We start from the raw sequence: 23,065 nt of genomic DNA, 5'->3' as shown, positions 1-23,065 counted from the left end.
ACAACTGTGGGACTGGAGAGATGGCTCAGCAGTTAAGAACATGGCCTGGTCTTCCAGTTCAATTCCCAGCAACTACATGGTGACTCACAACCTTCTATAATGGGATCTAGTGCCCCCTTCAGGCATGCAGGTATTCATGCAGGGCACTCAGACAAAAATTAAGCTGTCACATCCTTGTGTGGTGGGTAGCTAGTGCTGCCTTTAATCCCAGCACTTGGGAGGTAGAGGCAGGTAGAATTCTGTGAGTTCAAAGCCAGCCTGGGCTACACACTGGGTTCCAGGACAGCCAGGGCTACACAGTGAAACTCTGTCTCAAAAAAAACCAAAACCAAAACAAACAAAAACCCAACCCACAACTGTCTTCACTCACTGTCCGAAGCCAAGGACACAGGAGGTAATTGAGGACACACTTCAACCTTGCACTCTGTCCTCTCTGGGCCCGACGCTCTGTGTCTCTGCCCTGCTTTCCTCTTCCCTTTTCCCTATGTGTCTGCCTCCTGTCTATCTCCTTCAGTCTTGTTTTCCTGTTTATTCTATGCTCATTTAAAGTTTCTCTTTGCTCTCAGTGCTGCTCTGGTCCCTCTGTCATGGCACTCTTGTCCCCTTGGCTACACCTTCCCTGCAGCAGGACCTCACTAGCACTGCCTCCTTACCCTTCCTGCTTCCCTTGCAGCTGCATCAGCAGAGAGTGGCTGTGGCCTCAGGTGACCCATCTCGGAAGAGTCGGCTGGCCACCGAGCACCTGAAATCCCCGAGAAGTGTTCACCTCTGCCCTGGTTGTCCAGAAGGAAGCCCCGAGACCAGCATCCGCTGCTCCTGTCAGTGAACTCTGTCAAGATCGAGGGTGTGGTTTATCTTGTGGCTCCCAGGATCTTTCCAGCAAACATTTCCCAGTCTTGGGGAGCTGGTACTGAGAAGAATGTAGCTCTCCAAGCTTAGAAGACCTGAAGGCTTTCTCATATTTGCACCGAGAGCAGGGTGCAGTGATGCATGCCTGTGGAGAGGCAGGAGTGCCATGAGTTTGGTGCCAGCCTGGACCATACAGGGAGTTCAAGTGCAGCCTGAGCTGCATAGCAAGACCTTGTTTCGAAAAACAAAGACAAAAACAAGCGAACAACAACAAAATCTACAGAGAGGGAGTAGAGACATTGCAATATAAAAAACACCCTCAGCATCAAGATTGTGCAAGTAGAAAAATGTAAATGTTTAATATGAACCTAACTATGAAGAAATAATAAGATATTTCAATATTACTTACATGTTGATATACAACTAGCCTGGACTTTTCAAATCTCAATATTAAAAGATAAAATTGGCCATACATGGCGACACATGCCTTTAGGCCCATGCACTCAGCAGGCACAGAGAGGTAAAGCTCTGTGAGCTCAAGAGCAGCCTGGTCTATATATCAAGTTCCAGGACAGCCAGAGTTATATAGAGAGAACTTGTTTTACAAAACAGAGGGGAGGGGAAGAAAGACAGACAGACTAAAGATGGGGCTAATGGTACCTATAGTTTTTGCATTAGGGAAGTGGAGGCCTGAGGATCAGAGGTTCTGCTATTGTCCATAGAGAGCTCAAAGCTAATGAGACCCTGATTCAAAGGAGAACAAACACAAACCACAAATTAGGGCTGGAGCGGTGGCTCAGCAGTTAAGAGTACTGGCTGCTCTTCCAGAGGTCCTGAGTTCAGTTCCCAGCAACCACATGGTAGCTCACAACCATCTGTAATGGGATCTGGCACCCTCTTCTGGCCTGCAGGCATACACACAGAGAGAGTAAATAAATAAATATTTAAAAAAATAAACAAACAAAACCTCCCAAAAGCCAATACCAAAACATGGCAATCAAATACAGTTGGGAAAATAAGAGAAGCCCAGGCTGGAGAGATGCCTCAGTGATTAAGAGCACTGAGTGCTCTTCCAGAGAACCTAGGTTCAAGTCCCAGCACCCACATGGCAGCTCACACCTGTTTGTAACTCTAAGATCTGACACCCTCGCACAGACATACATTCAGGCAAAGCAGCAGTGTACATAAAAATCATAACAATAATTTAAAAAAGAGAGGCATTGGAGTTGGAGAGATGGCTCAGCAATTAAGAGCACTGACTGCTCTTCCAGAGGACCCAGGCTCAATTCCCAACACCTTCTTGGTAACTCACAACTGTATGTAATTCCAGTTCCAGGGGATCTGACGCCCTTACACCAATACACATAAAATAAAACAAAGTGATTTTTTTAAAAAAAAAAAGCTACTGTAAAGGACATAATTGATGTCGGAGCAATTGGGATCTGGATGTCGACCAGCTAACAGTATTGTAAAATTGTGATACTCACGTGTGTGTATAAAGTGTTCCTGTTCTTAGGGGATGCGCGCTGAAGTAAAATGGAAATGATGTCTGCAGCCAACTTTTAAGTGGTTCAGCTAAAGAAGGATCAGTATATGTCGACATGCACACACATAGCATGCACATGTGTACATATCTATGTCTGTATGCACAGAGCACAGCACTGGTGAATCCAGGCGGAATGTAGATGAGCATTTATTTTCTTACTTGTGATCATTTTATATAGATTTGAGTTTTCATATTAAAAAGTTGATAAATTGCCCAGTCGTCACTCTTGAAAAGCGAAGGTTTTCCTTCCGGAATCCAATATCCATGGAGCTGGGCATGGCGGGTACATCTTCAGACTCATGTAGGCAGGGGTTTCGGCAGGACCGCTGGAGCCAGAGAGTCTGGGAGCGCCCTAGGCAACCTGGTGAGAGAGTGTCTCCGATTTCCTAGAAGGGGCTGGAGGGACAGCTCAGTGGTAGAATGTGTGTTTGTGTTGTGCCAGGAACAGTGGTGACCAAAGGGAGGCCCTGGGTAAAAGTATTTACCAAACTAGAACACATAGAAAAAGATTAAATAGGGGCTGAAGGGATGGCTCAGTGGTTAAGAGCACTGGCTGCTCTTCCAGAGGTCCTGAGTTCAACTCCCAGCAACCACATGGTGGCTCACAACCATCTGTAATGAGATCTGGTGCCCATTTTTAGCGTGCGGGCATACCTGGAGGCAGAATGTTGTATACATAATAAATAAATAATTTTTTTTAAAAAAAAGATTAAATAAAATGCTGCCAGAGAGACAAAGACTTGGAGAACTCTCAGAGAGGAGTCCTCTGATGCCCAAGAAAGGGCATTCCTTGATTGCCTCTCCTGTGCTGGTTGTGTGTGGATATCTGGGCGGATAAATGACATCTCTCTCCATCTTGATAACTAGTTCATTTACAGCGCTGTGGAGCTTCTTGAGACTGGCTATTCACGGGTCAGTAGAGTTAAGCTCTAAATGTTTGTATAAGGAATTGCAAGTCATTGGGGACAGGCTCCAAGCAGTCAGGATCTGGTCGTTAAAGTGTGGGAATTTCTCCTTTTAGTTTTAGCCCCCCCCACTTCCGCTATGCTTCGAATACTTCCATCATTAGCACTTAAATAAGCAAAATAATAATTAGTTTTCCCCAAGAGGGTTGGAGAGACGGCTCAGTGTTTAAGAGCACAGAGGACTGTAGTTCCTAGCGCCCACATAGAGGCTCACAACCGTAACTCCAGTTCCTTAGGATCCATCGCCCTCTGCTGGCCGCCACAGGCACTGTATGTACAAGGTGCGCTTACATACATGCAGATCAAATATACACATACAACAAAAATAAATCTCTTTAAAAGATTTTTTTATTTTTGGTTTTTCAAAACAGAGTTTCTCCCAAAGATCCGCCTGTCTCTGCCTCCAGCCTGGTCTACAAGAGCTAGTTCCGGGATGGTCACCAAAGCTACAGAGAAACCCTGTCTCGAAAAATTAAAAATAAATAAATAAATAAATAAAAAACAGAGTTTCTCTGTGTTGCCCTGGCTGTCCTGGAGCTCCCTCTTTAGACCAGGCTGGCCTCGAATTCAGCGATCCGCTTGCCTCTGCTTGAGTGCTGGGATTAAAGGACTACCGGCTAAAATATAGATTTTAAGAAGTTCCCCAGAGAATTCCAATTTTGTGCACATTTGAGAAGAGATAGAAACACAGATAATGAGAAAATGATGCCATCTTCATTATCACAGCGCTGTGGGGAAAGAAAGCAGGCTGGGGAGTTATCTGGGTCCAGTTCTGCCTTTAGCTTGAGAACACAAGAAAAGTCCCTTCACTATTTGCCTTACTTTCTATATTTAAAATGAGGAAGTCGGGGAAGTTGGATGGCTCAGCAGTTAAGAGCACTTTCTGTTCTCCCAGAGGATTTGAATTCCTGGCAACCACATCAGCCAGCTCGCAAGTACCTGTGACTTCAGCTCCAGGAGAAATCATCCCCTCTGGCCTTCATGGGCGCACACATGTTTAAAAATTAGTTTTGACCTTATTTTTAAGAAAGAATGAGAGGAATCTACACTGATGGTCGAAATTCAATGTAAGTTACCTGCATTTCATCACTTGCCAAGTGCTGGGCTGAGCCCCACTTACTAAGCAGGTGAGAGCAGGTGGTCCCTGCTGTTGCACATGGCAGCCTGCAGGGGGCAGCAAGCGGCGATGGGTGTGTGGCAACCAGCCAGCAGGAGCGTAGGGGGCCGAGGGAAGCCTACTTCCTCCTTCCTCTCGAGAAAGCGACGTTAAAGCTGAAAATGTCCAAACTGTGTAGAGGCTAATCAAAGGGAAGGGGTAAGGAAAATAACTCAAGTTGAGGGCAAGAATGCTCAAAGGCAGGCTGTCGTCAAACTTACAGAGATCTGCGTGTCTATCTCCCGAGTGCTGGGATTACAGACGTGTACCTTCAGGTCTCGTGAGTCTCTGAATCTATTGGACATTCCTGAATTCCCCAAAGAAGCAGCAATACAAATTCTGGATGTCTCTTTCCAGAACGAAGCTCGCCGGGGAGGTGGGTCCTGTTTAGCTACTAAAATTAATTCTTTGACTTTATCGGCTGCAGTGCCTGATGGAGAAGTGATTCTCAGACTCTGGGTCGCAACCCCGCTGGCAAACCTTTATCTCCAAAAATATTTTCATTGCGATTTATAAATAGTACCAAAATTGCAGTTATGAAATAGCAACGAAAATTATTTTATGGTTGGGGATCACTACAACACGAGAAATGGACTAGAGGATCGCATCCTTAGGAGGGCTGAGACCTATTATAGAGCGCGCATTAAGAGCCACTCGGCTGCCTTCTCCACCACTGTGCGCTCCTTGGGGGGTCTACGTGGCTAAGTTCTCGGATGGGGGAAATGAGTAGAGGCACAGCTCCGGTGCTCAAGGAACTCACCACCGCAAAGGGCAGGAAATAAGCAGTAATAGAGCTGATTAATTACAAGGGAGGGGGGCTTCAGTGTGGGTGTGTTCCTCAGAGCGACAGGCGAGGACAAACAAGAAAGCCCAGTGAGATACAGACATGGTCTGGCCCGGCTCCTGACCTCTGTCTGAATCCCTCTGTCTTGGTCTCTGAGGTTATCTCTTTATCTTTATTTTGTTATTTTACTCATTTATTTTTAAGCAGAGAAAATGTAGATTTTTTTTAAAGATTTATTTATTATGTATACAGTATTCTCAGTATTCTGTCTACAGGCCAGAAGAGGGCACCAGATCTCATTACAGATGGTTGTAAGCCACCACGTGGTTGCTGGGAATTGAACTCAGGACCTTTGAAGAGCAGGCAGTGCTCTTAACCACTGAGGCATCTCTCCAGCCCCCAAAATGTAGATTTTTTTTAAAGGAAAAATGAGGAAAGAACTTCCAAGAGTAGAAGAGGTCTCCAAAGCAAAAAAATGCTGTTTTTCCCCTTTGTGTTTATTAGATGTTATTATTATGTGCCTGTATGTATGTGTGAGAGAGTGTGTGTCACAGCACACATGTTGTAAGAAGACAGTCCTGTGGGGTTGCTTCCTCTTTGCCCCTTTCTGTGGGTTCCAGGACCAAATTCCTGTGTCAGGATTCACAGTGAGCACTTCACTCGGAGCCATCTCACCAAACCCATTTTATTCTTTTTTTAAAAAATTATTTATTATGTATACAATATTCTGTCTGTGTGTATGCCTGCAGGCCCGAAGAGGGCACCAGATCTCATTGCAGATGGTTGTGAGCCACCATGTGGTTGCTGGGAATTGAACACAGGACCTTGGGAAGAGCAAGCAATGCTCTTAATCTCTGAGCCATCTCTCCAGCCCCACTTTATTCTTTTTTTGTGTTGCTTTTTGTTTGTTTGTTTGTTTGCTTTGCTTTGCTTTTTCAAGACAGAGTTTCTCTGTAGCTTTGGAGCCTGTCCTGGAACTCAGTAGATTAGGCTGGGCTCGAACTCACAGAGATCCTGCCTCTGCCTCCCGATTACAGCTGTTTGCCAGCACTTTATTCTTTGAGAGAAGTTCTTATGCATTCCAGGCTGACCTCCAACTGACTGCGTAGCTAAGGATGACCTTAAACTTCTGCTCCTCTTCCCTTACCTGAGTGCTGAGATTACAGGCCTGTGGGACCATGCCGGAGATCAAACCCAAGGCTTCATGCACAAACGGGGGTGAGCGTTCTACCAGTTGCTTCCCATCTCCAGCCCACCAACCCCCTTTTTAACTGAACAACAGATCAGACAGGCTGCTTTTACTTAAAGTGGTAAGTATTCTTCATCACTTTAATGAGCTCAATGGACACCTCCAAACATTCGAACATATTTCAAACATGTAAGATGAAATCCTCCCAAAAATATTAGACTGCCAAAGGTGTATTGAAATGAACAATGCTCTAATTTTTCTTTCTGAATATGTCAAGTTAGACAAAAGTATCTCTAAGTAAAAGCTTAACTGGTTGAATTGAGAGTCACTCGACAAGCCTTAGAAAAGGGATTTTTGGCATAATTTCTCAAAAATAAAAATAGTGAGTTTTGTTTGTTCATTTGCTTGCTTACTTCCTTGGTTGTCTGGTTTTTCTATTCATTCATTTATTCATTTATTTACTTATCCATTCATTCACTTGTTTATTTATTTGTTGGTTTGTCGAAGCAGAGTTTCTTTGTGTAGTCCTGACTGTCCTGGAACTAGCTCTGTAGACCCTGCTGGCCTGGTTTTGTTTTGTTGGCACAGAGCTCAGAAAATGAAATACGACACCTGTGGGCGGGGCGAAGCTGGGGAAGTGGGTGGGGCGCAGCGGAGCCTTACTGGGCTTCCTGGCCACCGCCCAGTATGGCGGCCCTTGCCCTAGGCGGTGCAGTCCCTGTGTGGCTGAGCGAGGAGGACCTGAGCTGCATTATCTGCCGAGAGTTGCTGGACTGGCCCACCACGCTGCCCTGCGGCCACAGCTTCTGCTACCAGTGCCTCGATGACTTGTGGGTCAAGCAGCGCGCCGGCGTGGGTGGCCGCCCCTGGGCCTGCCCTACCTGCCGGGAGGCCCCGGAGGCGAAGCCCACGCTGCGCAAGAACCCGCTGCTGCAGGACCTGGCGGACAAGTACCGCCACGCGGCGCTCGAGCTCGAGCCTGGCCCCGAAACCGCGCCCGCGCCCGTTCCGCCGCGTCGCCCCGCGCCGCCTCCGGTAGGAAGCCCGCACCGCTCTGACAGCCCGCGTGCGCCCTCTTGGGCCTCTCCTGCCTTCCCGATCTCTTCTTCCGCTACGTGATTTAATCAGTGTAATCTTTGAAAAGTTCAGAGTTGTATAAAGAAGCTTGAAAAGTCCGGCGTGGAGAATGCACGCCTGTAATCCCAGGATTTGAGAGGCAGAAAAGAGGGACATGCCCCACACCTCCAGATCTCCATAGTAAGGTCTGGTCAAAAGCAATAGTTAAAAATCTCATTGCTAACCGGGCGGTGATGGTGCACGCCTTTAATCCCAGCACTCGGGAGGCAGAGGCAGGCGGATCTCTGTGAGTTCGAGACCAGCCTGGTCTACAGAGCTAGTTCCAGGACAGGCTCCAAAACCAGAGAAACCCTGTCTCAAAAAAACCAAAAAATAAAAAATAAAAAAAAAATCTCACAAGTAATAGTTATTCTAAATCCCATCCCACCGAGGTCTCGTGCACCCTTCCATATTACCATTTTTTTTCGCCAGCTTTTCTGTGGTGTCTGAAAATTTTTAGTGTGGTAGAATATATTTAAATTTTTATTATATATGTGTATATATATTATATATACTCACCATAAAATTTGCCACTTTAGCACTATTTAATTCTACTTATTTATTGAGACAGGCCCTAACTAGTGTAGACCACGCTGGCCTTGAACCTGAAGTGGGTGATGACCTGTGCCTGCCTTGCCTTTCCAAGCCTGCGATTACAGGTGTGGAGCACTTGAACTCAGAGCTCTGCTTGCCTCTGCTTTTCAAGAGCTGGCATTAAAGGCATATGCCACCATGACCGTCCAACGATTTGCACAACTTTTTTAGTGTACAATTCGATGGCATTTGTCACCTCTCCAATACTGTGCTGCTGTCACCGCTGTTTCCAAAGCGATTTCATCACCACAGATAGAACCTCTGTACCTACTAAGCAATAACACCTGATTCCTCCAGCCTCCGCACAGGTCTCATTGTACCAGGCTTTTTCTTTTGAGTGACCAATCAGCTCTCAAATCATGACATGGAGCCTTTTTAGTTTTTTTATTTTTGGTTTTTTGAGATAGGGTTTCTCAGTGTAAGAGTCCTGGATGTTGCTATCCTAGACTTCGCTTGTAAACCAGGCTGGCCTCGTACTCACAGAGATCTGCCTACCTCTGCCTCCCAGGTGTTGGGATTAAAGACGTGGACCACCACTTCCTGGCCTGCTTTTCTTTTTCTACCTTTCGCTTCAGGGTTTTTTACTTTTCTTCTTTTTATCTTTCTTTCCACTGCTTCTCTTGTTTAGTTGGCTGCTTGGCTTCTTGGTTCTTGCCTTGGGTCGGTTGGTCAGTTGGTGGGTAGCTCACTTGCTCTCTCTGCCTGCCAGCCCTGCCTTTCTTTCCTTTCTTGCCTAGATCTTGCCCATTCAGCTCCTTATTAGACCAACCAGGTTCCTTAGGCAGGCAAGATGAAACAAATGCAACATGTTTACATAATTAAACACATCCTTACATTGTTAAACAAATGCAGCATAAACAAATGTAACACATGTTTACCTAGTTGAAATAGTATTCCACAACAATCTATTTTATGTCTCTGAATTTACCTATTCTACATGTTTCATATAAATGGGGCTATTCCATGTCCCCTTGTGTCTGACTTCTTTCATCCCAATAATATTTTCTGGGCTGATTCATGTTGTAGCATGTATCAGCACATTCTTGCTTTAGGTGACTGTCTTATCATTTGTGTGGCTATATCACTTTCTAATCAATTTATCTAGCAATGAACATTTGAATTACTTCTACATTCGACTATTATGACTACGGCTACAATGTACATTATCTTACAACTGAGTTCCTATTTTCAATTTTACTCTTACAATTTTACTCAGTTGGGGACTGATCTGAGGGTCTCAGATGTACCGGGCATACACTTTCCCCCAGCCTCCTCATTTAATTTTCTATATAGTGTTAGGTAGCATCTAACTTCAAGCAGGGCATGGTGGCACATTCCTTTAATCCCAGTACTCAGGAGGCAGAGACAGCCAGATCTCTATGAGTTTCAGGCCAGCCTGGTCTACATACAAAGCTCCAAGACAGCCAGGACTGTGTAGAGAGACCCTGTCTCAAAATCAAACCAAAGAACCTAGCCTCATTCATTGGTATACAGATACACATTTCTAGTAGTATTTGCTGAAAAGACTGCGCCTTTTAAGCAGTCTTGGCATTCTTGTAAAAATTTATCTTACGGTACACCTGAAGATTTGACTCTCTAGTGTTTGCCATCACTCTGAATGTTCTCTTTCATGCTGCTGCCGTGGCATGTATAGCTCCCTTTATTGAGTGGTGGTCCTGGGTCCAGTTTTTGGGAATCAGAAGCCCCGTTTTGCTCTTCTAAAGGTGACAGTGCAGAAAAGCACCACGGAAGAAGTCATCCAGAAGCTGACAGAACTGGTGCGACAGCTCGTGGATGTTGTCAGGAGCCTTCCAACGCAGAGTCCTCTGTCAGGATCTGGACCGGACAATGAACGAGGCTTCCTGGGCATGGTAGGTTCAGGTGGGAAAGGAAGGGCCAGGGTAAAGGACCGCTTCCAGCTAGAGCAGTCTGAGACATGGAATCAAGGAATGCAACAGGGCAACAGGTCTCACGCTTTAATATTTCTCTCTCTCTCTCTCTCTCTCTCTCTCTCTCTCTCTCTCTCTCTTTTTGTTTTTGAGACAGAGTTTCTCAGTAACTTTGGAGCCTGTCCTGGAACTAGCTCTTGTAGACCAGGCTGGCCTCAAACTCACAAAGATTCTTCTGCCTCCTGAGTGCTGGGATTAAAGGCGTGCACCACCATCACCTGGCAACGTTTTACCATTTTCTTTATGCCAAATATGGGTGGTTAGAAATCTGACATGATAGACATGAGTTAGTGAAAGCTTCAAGTGGGCTGGGGTCTGTCCTTCCCACTCCGTTCAATCAACCCTCTCTAAAATCACCAACGATTTCTTGGCAAATCCCACAGATTTGAAAGTCCTTCTCTTCAGTGACTTTTAAATTTTTTTAAAGATGTATTTATCAGCTGGGCAGTGGTGGCGCACGCCTTTAATCCCAGCACTCGGGAGGGCGGAGGCAGGCGGATCTCTGTGAGTTTGAGACCAGCCTGGTCTACAAGAGCTAGTTCCAGGACAGGCTCCAAAACCACAGAGAAACCTTGTCTCGAAAAACCAAAAAAAAAAAAAAAATGTATTTATCTTATTTTATGTGTATGGGTGTTTTGCCTGCATTAACACACACACATACACACACACACACACACACACACACACACACACACACACACACACACACACACCATGGGTATGCCTGATGCCTGTAGAAGTCACAGAGGATGTTGGATCCCCTGGAATCAAAGTTAGAGATGAGTAGAGTCATCACGTGGGTGCCGGGAACTGAACTCAGGTCCTAGCAAGAGCAACACGTGTCCGTGTCCTTAACTGCCACTCTCCAGCCCCATTCAGTGACCTTGTTTGTTGTTGTTTTGAGGCAGGCTTTCTCTAAGTTAGAGCCCTGGCTGTCCAGGAACTGGGCTCTGTAGACTAGGCTGGCCTTGAACTCACAGAGGTCCACCTGCCTCTGCCTCCCAAGTGCTGGGATTAAAGGCCGACCACCGCCAGGCCCCATTCAGTGACTTCTTAAAAAAATAGAATAATTGTATGGAAGAAAGAGTTTGTGTGTGTATGGGAGAGAGTGTGTGTAGGGGAGGGTGTGTGTGTGCAAGCGAGAGCATGTGTGTGTAGGGGAGGGTGTGCAAGCGAGAGCATGTGTGTGTGTAAGAGAGGTTAGAGCACAGCTTTCAGGAGTCTGTTTTCATCTTTCACTGTAGGTCCCAGGGATTTAAGTCAAGGCATCAGCAGGCTTGTGCAGCAAGCACCGCCCCCTTTCTCCTTTAGTGATGGGATCTTTTTTTTTTTAATATTTATTTATTATGTACACAACACTCTGTCTGTGTGTATGTCTGCAGACCAGAAGAGGGCAGCAGACCTCATTACAGATGGCTGTGAGCCACCATGTGGTTGCCGGGAATCGAACTCATGACCTTTGGAAGAGCAGGCAATGCTCCCAACCACTGAGCCACCCCTCCAGCCCTAGTGATGGGATCTTGTTGTGGCTTGTTACCTCTTGCTTCTTGGTCAGCTTCATGGTGTCTGCCTGACTCCGCCTTCTTTCTCCCTATATTCAGTTTAGTTTCCCGCCTACCTGTATTCTTCCCTGCCATAGGCCAAAGCAGCTTCTTTATTAACCAATGGTAATAAAACATATTCATAGCATATGGAGGGGAATCCCACATCATGTGATACATATATACAAATAGATAGGCAAAGCATTCATAAACATAAAATAAAAAGAAATAAATGTCCTGGGTGGTGGTGATGGTGCATGATTTTAATCCCAGCACTTAGGAGGTAGAAGCAGGTGGATCTCTGTGAGTTTGAGGCCAGCCTGGTCTACAGAGCGAGTTCCAGGACGGCCAGGGCTGCACAGAGAAACCCTGTCTTGAAAAAACATTGTGAAAAAAATGCTCCAGTATCATGATTTTTGTTTTGAGACAGAATCTTTGTAGCCTAGGTTAACCTTGAACTCATATTAGTCTTCTTGCTTCAGGACTTTTTATCTTTTTATTTTTATTTATTTATATTTTTTAAAGATTTATTTATTTATTATGTATACAATATTCTCAGTACTCTGCCTGCAGGCCAGAAGAGGGCACCAGATCTCATTACAGATGGTTGTGAGCCACCATGTGGTTGCTGGGAATTGAACTCAGGACCTTTGGAAGAGCAGGTGGTGCTCTTAACCACTGAACCATCTCTCTAGCCCCCTTCAGGACTTTTTTAAAAAAATATTTATGTTTATGCAGGAATCTTAAGTGCTTGAGTTATAAACATGACTCATTGCATTCTGCTAGGGAATATTGTTTGTTTGTTTTTATGTGTATGGTGTTTTATCTGCATGTATGTCTGTGCCCATAGTCATGCCTGGTGCCTATGGAGGCAGCCATGTGGGCCCTGGGAGCTAAACCTAGGATGATTAAGATCAGCCATTGTTCTTCATCATTGAGCCATCTCTCCAACCCCTAATTTTGTTTTTAAAAGCCTGTTTAGACTTAAATGAAACAAAACAAAACTGTGACTGGAAGGTGGCTCTTGAGTGTATTTGATGAGTTCCATAGTTGACTTTTCTTTACTTGTTTCCTCGTTGATCAATAGGCTTCTTCCTCTGAGCAGGAACATTCCTTGAGTTCTCCAAAGGCAGTAGCGTCCAGTGCATCCGAGAGGAAAATTCGAGAGATTCTTCATAACTTACAAGAGATTCAAGAAAAACTGCAAGGCGGAGTCACATGGAAAGAAGCTCCTGGAGAACAAGTTCTGGGTGAGCTGAGGGAGCCAGACTGACTAAGAGAGTTGGGTGCTGTAAACGGAGACTGTGCTTTCGTTTCTCGGCTGCCCAGATCTGAATAATCACAGAACTATATTAATTACAACACTGCTTGACCAATGGTTCAGACATATTCCTAGGTAGCTCTTACACCTTAAATTGACCCATTTGTATTAATCTATTGCCTGTGGCTTACTGTTATTGGTGGCTACACGGTGTCTCCTTGACTCCGCCTACTCTCTCTATATATCTATGTTTGGATTTCCCGCCCGACATTACTCTGCTAAGCCATTGGCCGAAACAGCTTTATTCATCATCCAGTAAAAACAACACATATACAGAAGGACATCTCACATCAGGAAAGAATGACCAAGTGCTCCTGGCTTTGTCCTTTGGGGACAAGACCTAGAACATGTCTGCTTTTTTCTGTGGTGGTGTAAGTTGATTAGGAGTAGGCTGAGGTATGGTCCTGGCTGTGGACAGTTTGGGATATGGACATAAGGGATTTTTCTGTAGCATAGGCCCTGAGTAAAGCAAAACTCCCATTTTTAAGACTCATGACCCTGGATCCCAGCATGTGGCTCATCTTTGCAGTTTGCCGGAGGAGTTTAGAGATAGGCTGATTTGGACTTTTTGTTCTCATTTCTAGTTACATATGTGGTGGAGGTGGTGGGCATGTGCCTGCCACAGCTCCCATGTGGCGGGAAGTCAGGCGACAACTTGCAGAAATGGTTCTCTCCTTACCCCTCGTGTGATCTGGGAATCAGCTCAGGCTGTTGGGCTTGGCAACACGTGCCTTTGCCCGTTGAGCCATCTCTGGTCCCTGCTATCACTATTTCAGTTCTAGTTCCTTTGTGTGGGTGTTTGCGTGCATGTATGTCTGTGCACCCGGTATATGTCTCGGGTCCTCAAAGGTCAGGAGAGGGTAAGAGTGTCAGGGTCCCCGGGGCTGGAGTTAGGGATGGTTGTGAGCATGTGGGTGCTGGGGACCAAACCAAGGTCTTCAACCAGAGCAACAGTGCTCTCAACTGCTGAGCCATCTCTCCAGCCCCTCGCCAGCCCCTGTTATTTTTATGTTGCCCAGGCTGGCCTCAAACACTAGGCTTAGGCGACTTTTCTGCCTCTAGAGTAGCTGGACCACACATGTCTTCTACCTCCCCTAGCTGCTTTTTATTTTGTGTCCTTTTAAACTTTTTTTCAACAAGGCTTTTCTGTGTAGTCCTGGCTGTCCTGGAACCCAGTCTGTAGACCAGGCTGACCTCAAACTCAGAGATCCACCTGCCTCGTCTCTGCTTCCTAAGTGCTGGCATTAAAGGTGTGCTCTACCACTACCCAGCCTTATGTCTTTTTAAAAAACAAACAAACATATATATGTATGTGTTTATGTATATATATGTGTGTATATATATAGTGTATGTGTACATGTCATGTCTATGATCTGTGTATGCACTTGCCACAATTTTTTTTTTTTTTGATTTTTCGACAGGGTTTCTCCGTAGCTTTTTGGTTCCTGTCCTGGCACTAGCTTTTGTAGACCAAGCTGGCCTCGAACTCACAGAGATCCACCTGCCTCTGCCTCCTGAGTGCTGGGATTAAAGGCGTGCGCCACCACCTCCCGGCACTTGCCACAATATGTGTGTAGGTAAAAGGATAATTTTGGAAAGATAATTCTCTCCTTCCATTCTGTGGGAATTGAAATGAGATCATCAGGCTTGGTGATAATCATCTTATCAGCCCTCTTTTTATTTTTTAATTAGTAAATGTTTTACTAACAAGACATGAAACTAAGCGTAGCAGTACATACCTCTAATCCCAGCACTTGGGAGGTAGAGATGGGCACATCAGGAGTTCAAGGCCGATCTGGGGCACATAGAAAGATCCTGTCTCAAAAAGAGTGTGGAGGTAGGGTGGGGGGAATAATAATAAGAAGGAAAAAAGGTATATAACTATATAATTCTTTTTGTTTGTTTATTTTTGCTTTTTTGAGATAGAGTCTCTCTTTGTAGTCTTGTCTTGAAGTTTGCTACTTCTTGATACATACTATCAAAAATATAGTTTTGGGAGGGGAGGGGAGTGGGAGGGGTGGCTCACGCCTTTATCCCCGGTACTGGGGGGGGGGGGCAGAGACAGGCAGATCTCTGTGAGGCCAGCTTGGCTACTGCTTGCTTTATATACTTAAGAAGATATATCTTGCCGGGCAGTGGCGGCACACGCCTTTAATCCCAGCACTCGGGAGGCAGAGGCAGGCGGATCTCTGTGAGTTTGAGGCCAGCCTGGTCTACAAGAGCTAGTTCCAGGACAGGCTCCAAAGCTACAGAGAAACCCTGTCTCGAAAAACTTAAAAAAAAAAACAAAAACAAACAAACAAACAAACAAGAATATATATCTTATTATAGCTGTTCTCAGCCAACTGTTCATTATATTTACAGTATTTGCATGGTTGTAGTACCCATCTTGATGAAACTTTTTCATCTTGCAGAACCGAATCTTTATTTCCATCAGGCAGCTCTGTATTTTCCCATTCTCCAGCCTCTGGCAATTGTGATTCTACCTTTACCTTTTTCTTTCTTTTTTGGGGGGGAGGTATATGTGTGTTTTGTGGTGATGATCAAAACCAGGGGCTTCATGAATGCCAGGCATATGATTTATCGCTGAGTTACCCACTCAACCTCAAAGTATTTGTCTTTTTGTGACTATTTTATTTCATTTAGAATAATATTCTTCAGATTCATACATGTTGTGCATGTGTCACATGTGGGTTTTTTTTTTTCCGAGACAGAGTTTCTCTGTGTAGCCCTGGCTGTCCTTGAACTCACTCTGTAGACCCTAACTCAGTGAATAAAGTGAAAGAGTGGTTGAGGGTGAGTCTCAGCATCAGTATCAGGCCTTCGCATGTTCCCATGCACACACACATGCACTAGCACCCCCACACTCAAAAGTTTGCACATATACATGTACACACACCACACACATGGAAATGGAAAAAAAAAGATTCAGGTGGGAGATTTCCCCTCTGCCATGCCATAGGGTTTCTCTCCCTTTCTCCGCTCCCGCTTTCCCGTGGTCATTGTAGTCTAGCATATATAATTGCTTAAGTTAATAATTAAACTTTGGAACATGGAGAGGGAGTTGGAGGTGTCAGCAGTTAACATGAACCTTACATCAGCCCAGGTTACCAGTTTATACAATGATGGTTTAGGGCTTTGACGGGGGTTTGCGAGTATTCTGGATATGAGGGGCTGTAGTCCCCTGGAACTGTATTAATTTACCTGATAAATATGTATAAAACACTTTCTGTCTATGGGGTGTATAGGGGCCTTAATACTTAGAATATAGAGATGAATAAGATCTCTGCTAGCAAGGAGTTTGTGGCTTGTGGGCGAAACAGTTAAAAAAAAAAAAGTCCCACAGTGATAACTTGGGGCTAGATATACTTGGTCTGAATGTGGTGTCTGGCATAACCTGAACACCCAGAATACGCTAATGAGAAAGAATGCAGGCCTGTTCCTATATCATGACAGTTGAATACCTTCAGTTTGCCTTTTGCTAATGAGCCTTCCTCCTCCCAATTATTCTTTTAATTCCCAGAAATGCCATCTTCTTCCTTATGTCTGCCGCCTGCCCAAAGATGTCCTGTACCCAGGAGAGCTTCTCAGTTTGCCCTACGTAAGTATGAGGTCCACTTCAGCACACTTTACTTTGATTAGGATATACTCAGTAGGATCACACACTTTACTAGGACTAGGATATAACTCAGTAGATCAGCCAGGCTGTGGTGGCGCACGCCTTTACTGCCAGCACTCAGGAGGCAGAGGCAGGTAAATATCTATGAGTTTGAGGCCAGCCTGGTCTACAGAGCTAGTTCTAGGACAGCCAAGGCTATACAAAGAAACCCTGTCATCATCCCGAAAACAAAATAAGAAACAAAGAAACCCTGTCTTGAAAAACAAAACAAAACAACCAAATATCTCAGTAGACAGAGTACTTTCCTAGCATGCACAGAAACCCCCGGATTCAGTCCCCGGCACTGTATAGACCTGGTGTGATATATATATCCGTGTAGTCCTAGAACTTGGGAGAGAGAGGCAGGTGGCTCAGTTTCAAACATATCGTTAGCTACATAGTTTGAGGCCAGCCTGGGCTACATGAGACTCAATCTGAAAAAACAAAATAAAAAAAAAAACTTATAAGCAGTAGGATTCAAAAATGTGCTGGCCCACCTCCTTGCTGTGGGACCTAACCTTTGATTTTTATACTCTTGGATTTTTTTCTTCTAGACGAGGTCCCTCTATATGGAGAGCTTAATATAAAAACAAAGAGGATTTGAGAGTCCCAAATTCCAGGCTCAGCTAGGTCCTTGAACACTTAGATGCTGAACACATCCATGCTGATGTCACCAGTTACAACATATATACTGTGTTGTCTCAGACTAGTTGATCTTTAAGAGTGCATGCACCCTGGAGTCCTGAGTTTGTCTGCAGCACCTCTGTTAGACAGCTGTGCAGGCCTGGACAAGTCACCTCTCAGGGCCTCTGTTCTCTTATCTTTGCAGTGGTCATAACATGGTAGAGTTGGCTTATGGCTACAGGAGAGCTCAGGAAAGAGGGAGAGAAAGAAGTACCTGGAGTAGAGAAGACATGATATGGGCTGGAGAGATGGCTCAGAGGTTAAGAGCACTGGCTGCTCTTCCAGAGGTCCTGAGTTTCAATTCCCAGCAACTACATGGTGGCTCACAACCATCTATGAGACCTGATGCCCTCTTCTGGCAGGCAGGCATACATGCAGACAGAACATTGTATACATAATAAATAATTAAAAAAAGAAGACATGATATTCAAATATTAGCATTTAACCAATAGGGGCTGGGAGTGTGATTCAGTAGTAGAGTAATTTGTCTAGTATGTGCAAGACCCTGGGTCTGATTCTCAGCACTAGACAGACAAGAAGGAAGGGAGGAGAAAGGGAGGAAGGAAGGAGATATTACATATAAATTACAGATAGCTATCATACTCACAAAGCACAAGAATTGAGAAAAGTAAGAATGACCTTATACTGCATGGGATTCAGAGATAGCTTCCGGATGGGAGGTAAAAACAATAAAAGCAGCCGGGGGTGGTGGCGCTCTCCTTTAATCCCAGCACTCAGGAGGCAGAGGCAGGCAGATCTCTGTGAGTTCAGGGTCAGCCTGGTCTACAAGAGTCAGTTCCAGGACAGGCTCCAAAGGTACAGAGAAACTCTGTCTGGAGCCCCCCCCCCAAAAAAAAACAAACAAACAATAAAAGCAGGAACAGGGGATTGATTAGACAACATGAAGGTTATGCAGAGCTTTCTCCAAGTTTATGTATCAATTTAACCTAAACACTACCCCAAAAGATACAATGTTGCTTCTTGCTAGTCAGTAACTGACTTCCAGCATGGATGGTCAAAAATTAAGTATCCCTGACTGGAAGATGGCTCCGTGGTTAAGAGCAGTGGCTGCTCTTCAGAGGACCCAGGTTTGATTCCTAGCACCAACTTGGTGTCTCATAATGGTCTGAAACTCTAGTCCCAGAGGATCTAATACACTCTTCTTGACTTTCTGGGCATTGCATGCGTGTGCTGCACAGACATACATGCCGGCAAAATACCCATATGTACAAATGGAAAAATAACTGACTGTTATGTTCTTGTGGTTTATGTCTCCCCAGGGGCCATCAGTCCAACCTTTGACCTGAGGAGCCTCTCCTGTAACCTGGAGGTTTCCAACAGTTGCCGGACAGTGACTGTGTCGCGTTGTCCACAGCCCTATTCTTGGGGTCCGGAGAGATTTTTAATTAGCCAAGTCTTATGTTCCCAGGCCCTCTCTTCTGGCCAGAACTACTGGGAAGTGGACACTAGGAACTGCAACCACTGGGCTGTTGGGGTGGCTTCGTGGGGCATGAAGCGGGACCAGATGCTGGGAAGGACTATGGACTCTTGGTGCATAGAGTGGAAAGGGCCTGGCCAGTTCTCTGCTTGGGCTATGGTGAAGAAAACCGACCTTCACTTGGGCCGCCCTGAGGTTGTGGGTGTGTGGCTGGACCTTGAGCTGGGGAAGCTGGCCTTCTACTCAGTCTCTGCTCAGGAGAGGCTTCTGTATGAGTGTGAGGTCTCTGCCTCCTCCCCTCTGCATCCTGCCTTCTGGCTGTATGGGTTAAGTCCTGGGAACTACCTGGAAATAAAGCAGGTAAACTCATGAAGCTTCCCCAGGGCTTAGAACACGGGCTTCCCAGTCTCTCTGTTTAGAGGCAACTAGAGCTAGGAAACTGGATATGGAAGTACATGTCTGTAACTCTAGCACATGGGAAGCAGAGGCCAGAGGATCACAGCAAGTTTGAGGCTAACCTGGTCAGCAAAATCAAAGCTAGCTTGGACTACATGGTATGGCTCCACCCACTTTTGAAGTTATTCATTTTTGTGTGGGATAAGATTAATTAAACGGGTTTGTGCTCTTTGAACCTTGGGCATTTAAGAGAAAGAGCTGGCCTGGCCTGTCTCCTGAAGGTGACCTCTAAGGCCTTAGACTAGCTTGACTAATAAGCGGGACTTTGGACGATTCTGTCACTTAGGACTCATCTGGGTCTGACTGTTGGTTCAGTCACCCTGTGGTCAACGAGTCGTGCTTACAGGACTGACCCACCCCTAATTAAAAGCCCAGCCCCACAGCATAGCTGGGTAAACACCACTAGCTAGCCTACCACTAGATAAGTCCCCGAGTACCACTGTTGGGAGGACAGAGCACTGTCCAGTGACTTGTGAGAGGGAGGCTTCCTGGACCCTACCTTGTGTGCCTTAGCTATTGTTCCAGTTGTTCTGTGGCCTTTCAGTGTAGTAAACCGAAATCATGAATATCACAGCTGTGCTGAGTACCGTTTGTTTTCAGAGTGATACTGGAAGCAGACCATTAAGGACACACACAAAAAAAGTACTATATGTTACTTAGCAATTGCTGTGTAATAATAGTTCCATGAATAGTGCTTTAAAATAACATACAGGCTGCGGTGTAGCTTAGTGGTAGAGCCTTTACTCTGCACACACAAAGCCCTAAGTTCTGTTCTCAGCCTTTCTTGTTACCAGAACCAGGACTTGATGGTGGATTTGAACTTAATGATGGCTGTTACCCAGTGCAGTCACCTTGAAATTTTTTTAATATTTGTTTTGTTTTTTGTTTTTGGGGTTTTTGTTTGTTTATTTGAGACAGGGTCTCTATATGTAGCCCTGACTGTTCTGGAACTCACTCTGTAGACCAGGCTGGCCTCAGAACTCTAAGAGATCCACCTGTCTCTGCCTCTTGAGCACTGGGATTAAAGGTGTGCGGCACCACCACCTGGCTTCTTCAATATTTATTATCAGGTTCTCTTGAAATCTCCATAGTAACTCAACCATAAATGAAAAATATTTAGAAAACAGCCAGGCATGATGGAGCAGACTTTAATCCCAGCAGGTAGAGGCAGGCAGGTCTCTGTGAGTTTGAGGCCAGCCTGGTCTACAGAGCGAGTTCTAGGACAGCCAGGACTGCCACACAGAGAAACTTTGTCTCAAAAAACAATGACAAAAAACCTTTAGAATAAATCATTCCTGTACTGACCATCTGTGGACTTCTTGTTCTACAGAGTGAGATACAGGATAGTCAGGGCTACACAGAAAATTCTGTCTAGAAAAAAAAGACAAAACAAAAAGTCTCTCCCTACATAGCTAACTAACGATTGTGCTGAGTGATTTACCTTCAAGCCAAACCTAGCAGAGACTTTGTCCTCTAGGGACTGACCCTTGGTACCTAAAAGCACCATTTTCATCTTAAGGGAAATAAGCGTTTATTCTGGAGTCATTTTGAATGATCATAGCCTGGGAACAGAGATTTAGGTTACCCTGAATACTACATGTTCCAATGTGGAAGCAGTTTCATGAAAGAGAAAGTCCTAAATCAAGGTAAGTTTAAAATACATTGGTGGGAACACAGACGACACAGGTGTAAAGAGATGAGGGAAGATATTCTATGGGTCAGGATGCTGTCTGATGGCACTCTTAGCTTTTGGATTGGTAGAAGCTAGTTGCCTGTAAACCGATAGATTCTAAAAGGCTTTTATCTATTATCACAAGGTGTTAGTTCCCATGGGGCGGGGTGAAAGGGCAAGGAATGGCTGTTCTGGGAGCCAGAAGATAAGTAGCCTCTGGACCTGCAAAATTCCTATCTCTCCACAGTACCGAAATTCTAATCAGCCAATTGGTCTTGGCAGACACAGATTGCTTTAAGGGGCTTTGCTTCTCAGGGCATGTAGAGGACGTGGATGCTTGAACACTGAATCAAGATCGTCTTTGCTGAAAGCTTAGAGAATATTTACCAGACACCAAAGCATTGAACTTTTTTGCTCCATGAAAACAGGCATGGTAAGGAAAAGCAATAAGCCTTCTTACAGAACAGCAGTGAAGAAGTGGGGCCCATTGACTCCTGGTGGCACAGGACTACAATCCTGGCTACTTGAGAGGCTGAGGCAGGAGGATTGCACCTGTTTAGGTTACATTGTGAGTTCAGGGCCAGCCTGGGCAATGTGGTGAAGCTCTGCTTCCTAAATAGGAAAGTGACAAAGGAGGTAGGGCTCTAACTCAGTGGTAGAACATTTTGAACGTAGAAAGCTCTGTGTCCAGCCCCAGCACTGAGAAGGGGAGAGAAAAAGTGAAGGCAAAGCAGATACTTCTTTGGGTTTAGTTTGAGAGCCCACGATAGATGGTTCTGAAGGGTGGGACTGAAGCCAACCCAGGTTTTATCTGGCCTCTTGCACAGGCCAGTGAGGAAGCTGAGAATCCTAGATGAAGCCCTTGTCCCGCCCAATGTCAGTCATCTTCCTGGCACACTCTTACCCAGCTGGCCTTCCTGCTAGCCTGGGGTGCTGCACCCTCCTGGGACTCAAGAGGTTGTGTTGCAAGTTCTCCCTTTGATAAGGTACAAAAGATAGATCCTCTTATCTCTAGGCAGAGGGAGGCACTTTGCTCTGACTACTCAATGGTCTCTCCAGGGCAGCAGCATAAAGGTTGCCTTGTGAAAGAAAAGCGCCCCGTTAGCGCACTGGAGTAAAATTCCATTGCTGCCTCCTGGCTGCCAGCGTGTCCTCTTGGCTTCACCCAATCCTTTCAACACCTCTAATAAATCTGTGATGTCCTCACAGTAGGTTTCTCTGCCGGGGATGACTTCTATCTTGTGTTTTGTTGGTGTGTGGTTTTTCTTATCTTTTCGTTCTTTTTTTTTGGGGGGGGGGGTTTCAAGACAGGGTTTCTCTGTGGCTTTGGAGCTTGTCCTGGAACTAGCTCTGTAGACCAGGCTGGTCTTGAACTCACAGAGATCGGCCTGCCTCTGCCTCCCGAGTGCTGGGATTAAAGGCATGCACCACCATCGCCCGGCTGGTGTGTGGTTTTTCTTCTTTTGGTTTTCCAAGATGGGGTCCTCTGCTGTGTATTTTTATCATGGGGCTTGATCCTCAGACTGCGAGGTAGACAGAAGTTACGACCCTCAACTGGGTGCGGTGGCCCATGGCCCTGGAAGGTGAGGGAAGAGGCAGGCAGAACTCAGAGTTCAAGGCCGACCTAGTCTATATATTGAGTTCCAGGACTGCCAGGACTACAGAGACCCTATCTTAAAAAACAAAACAAAAACGTTTCTTCACTCAGAATGTATTTTATATTCAGTGTTTACATGTCATTTACCATGTACCAGGCAGTATTAGGGATTTCTCGTTATTTGGGATAATTAGTTTTCACAGCAGTCTCAGGTAGTGTGTCCTATTGTTACTTCTGTTTGGCATGGGAGGCTAAATAATTTGAGTAATGATGCCCAGCAAGTACTTGGCGGAGTTGATGCTCAGAACCAAGCAGGGCGACTCCGAATTCCCTGCACTTAACCATGAGCCATACTGTCTTTAGGAGAAAGTCTGAGTGACCTCTGCTGGGCATGTTAACATCATGAGAAGGACATAAGGCTCAAGGCAAGCCATGGGGGTTCAAGGATGGGGATGGGGGATGGAGGAAATCTTCAGGTGATGAAAACCCCAATGTGTCAGTTTCCCTTCTCCCCCCTTTAACAAAGTGCTGGTCTTGGTTTGTACTCGTG

The 23,065-nt window shown here is 45.4% G+C and overlaps 2 protein-coding genes across 8 annotated transcripts in view; both read left to right on the top strand.

The window, feature by feature from the left end:
- Adap2 (ArfGAP with dual PH domains 2) overlaps nucleotides 1-2,607 on the top strand; it is a 28,476-nt gene extending 25,869 nt beyond the window's left edge. For all 3 annotated transcript variants that reach the window (XM_050128815.1, XM_050128818.1, XM_050128816.1), the window contains one exon: nucleotides 674-2,607. In XM_050128815.1, coding sequence (XP_049984772.1) covers nucleotides 674-708 — 35 coding nt within the window. In that variant the 3' untranslated portion in view covers nucleotides 709-2,607. The remainder of the gene's footprint in view (nucleotides 1-673) is intronic.
- A 1,989-nt stretch (nucleotides 2,608-4,596) lies between these two features.
- On the top strand, nucleotides 4,597-23,065 carry Rnf135 (ring finger protein 135). 5 transcript variants are annotated; one of them, XM_050128827.1, is made up of 7 exons: nucleotides 4,597-4,892; nucleotides 6,453-6,610; nucleotides 7,176-7,524; nucleotides 9,924-10,070; nucleotides 12,777-12,939; nucleotides 16,534-16,611; nucleotides 18,633-23,064. In XM_050128827.1, exons 3-7 carry the CDS (start codon nucleotides 7,177-7,179, stop codon nucleotides 19,160-19,162), a joined length of 1,266 nt encoding a protein of 421 aa, XP_049984784.1. In that variant the 5' UTR covers nucleotides 4,597-4,892; nucleotides 6,453-6,610; nucleotide 7,176; the 3' UTR covers nucleotides 19,163-23,064. The 5 variants fall into 5 exon arrangements, with proteins under 5 accessions (XP_049984784.1, XP_049984781.1, XP_049984785.1 ...); XM_050128824.1 differs by having other exon boundaries at nucleotides 6,386-6,610; XM_050128828.1 differs by lacking the exon at nucleotides 6,453-6,610.

This window comes from Alexandromys fortis, unplaced genomic scaffold (assembly GCF_014885135.2).
Source record: "Alexandromys fortis isolate MF-2015 unplaced genomic scaffold, M_Fortis_MF-2015_v1.1 scaffold_80, whole genome shotgun sequence".
Lineage (NCBI taxonomy): Eukaryota > Metazoa > Chordata > Mammalia > Rodentia > Cricetidae > Alexandromys > Alexandromys fortis.
This window is presented reverse-complemented; position numbering and strand designations above follow the sequence as displayed.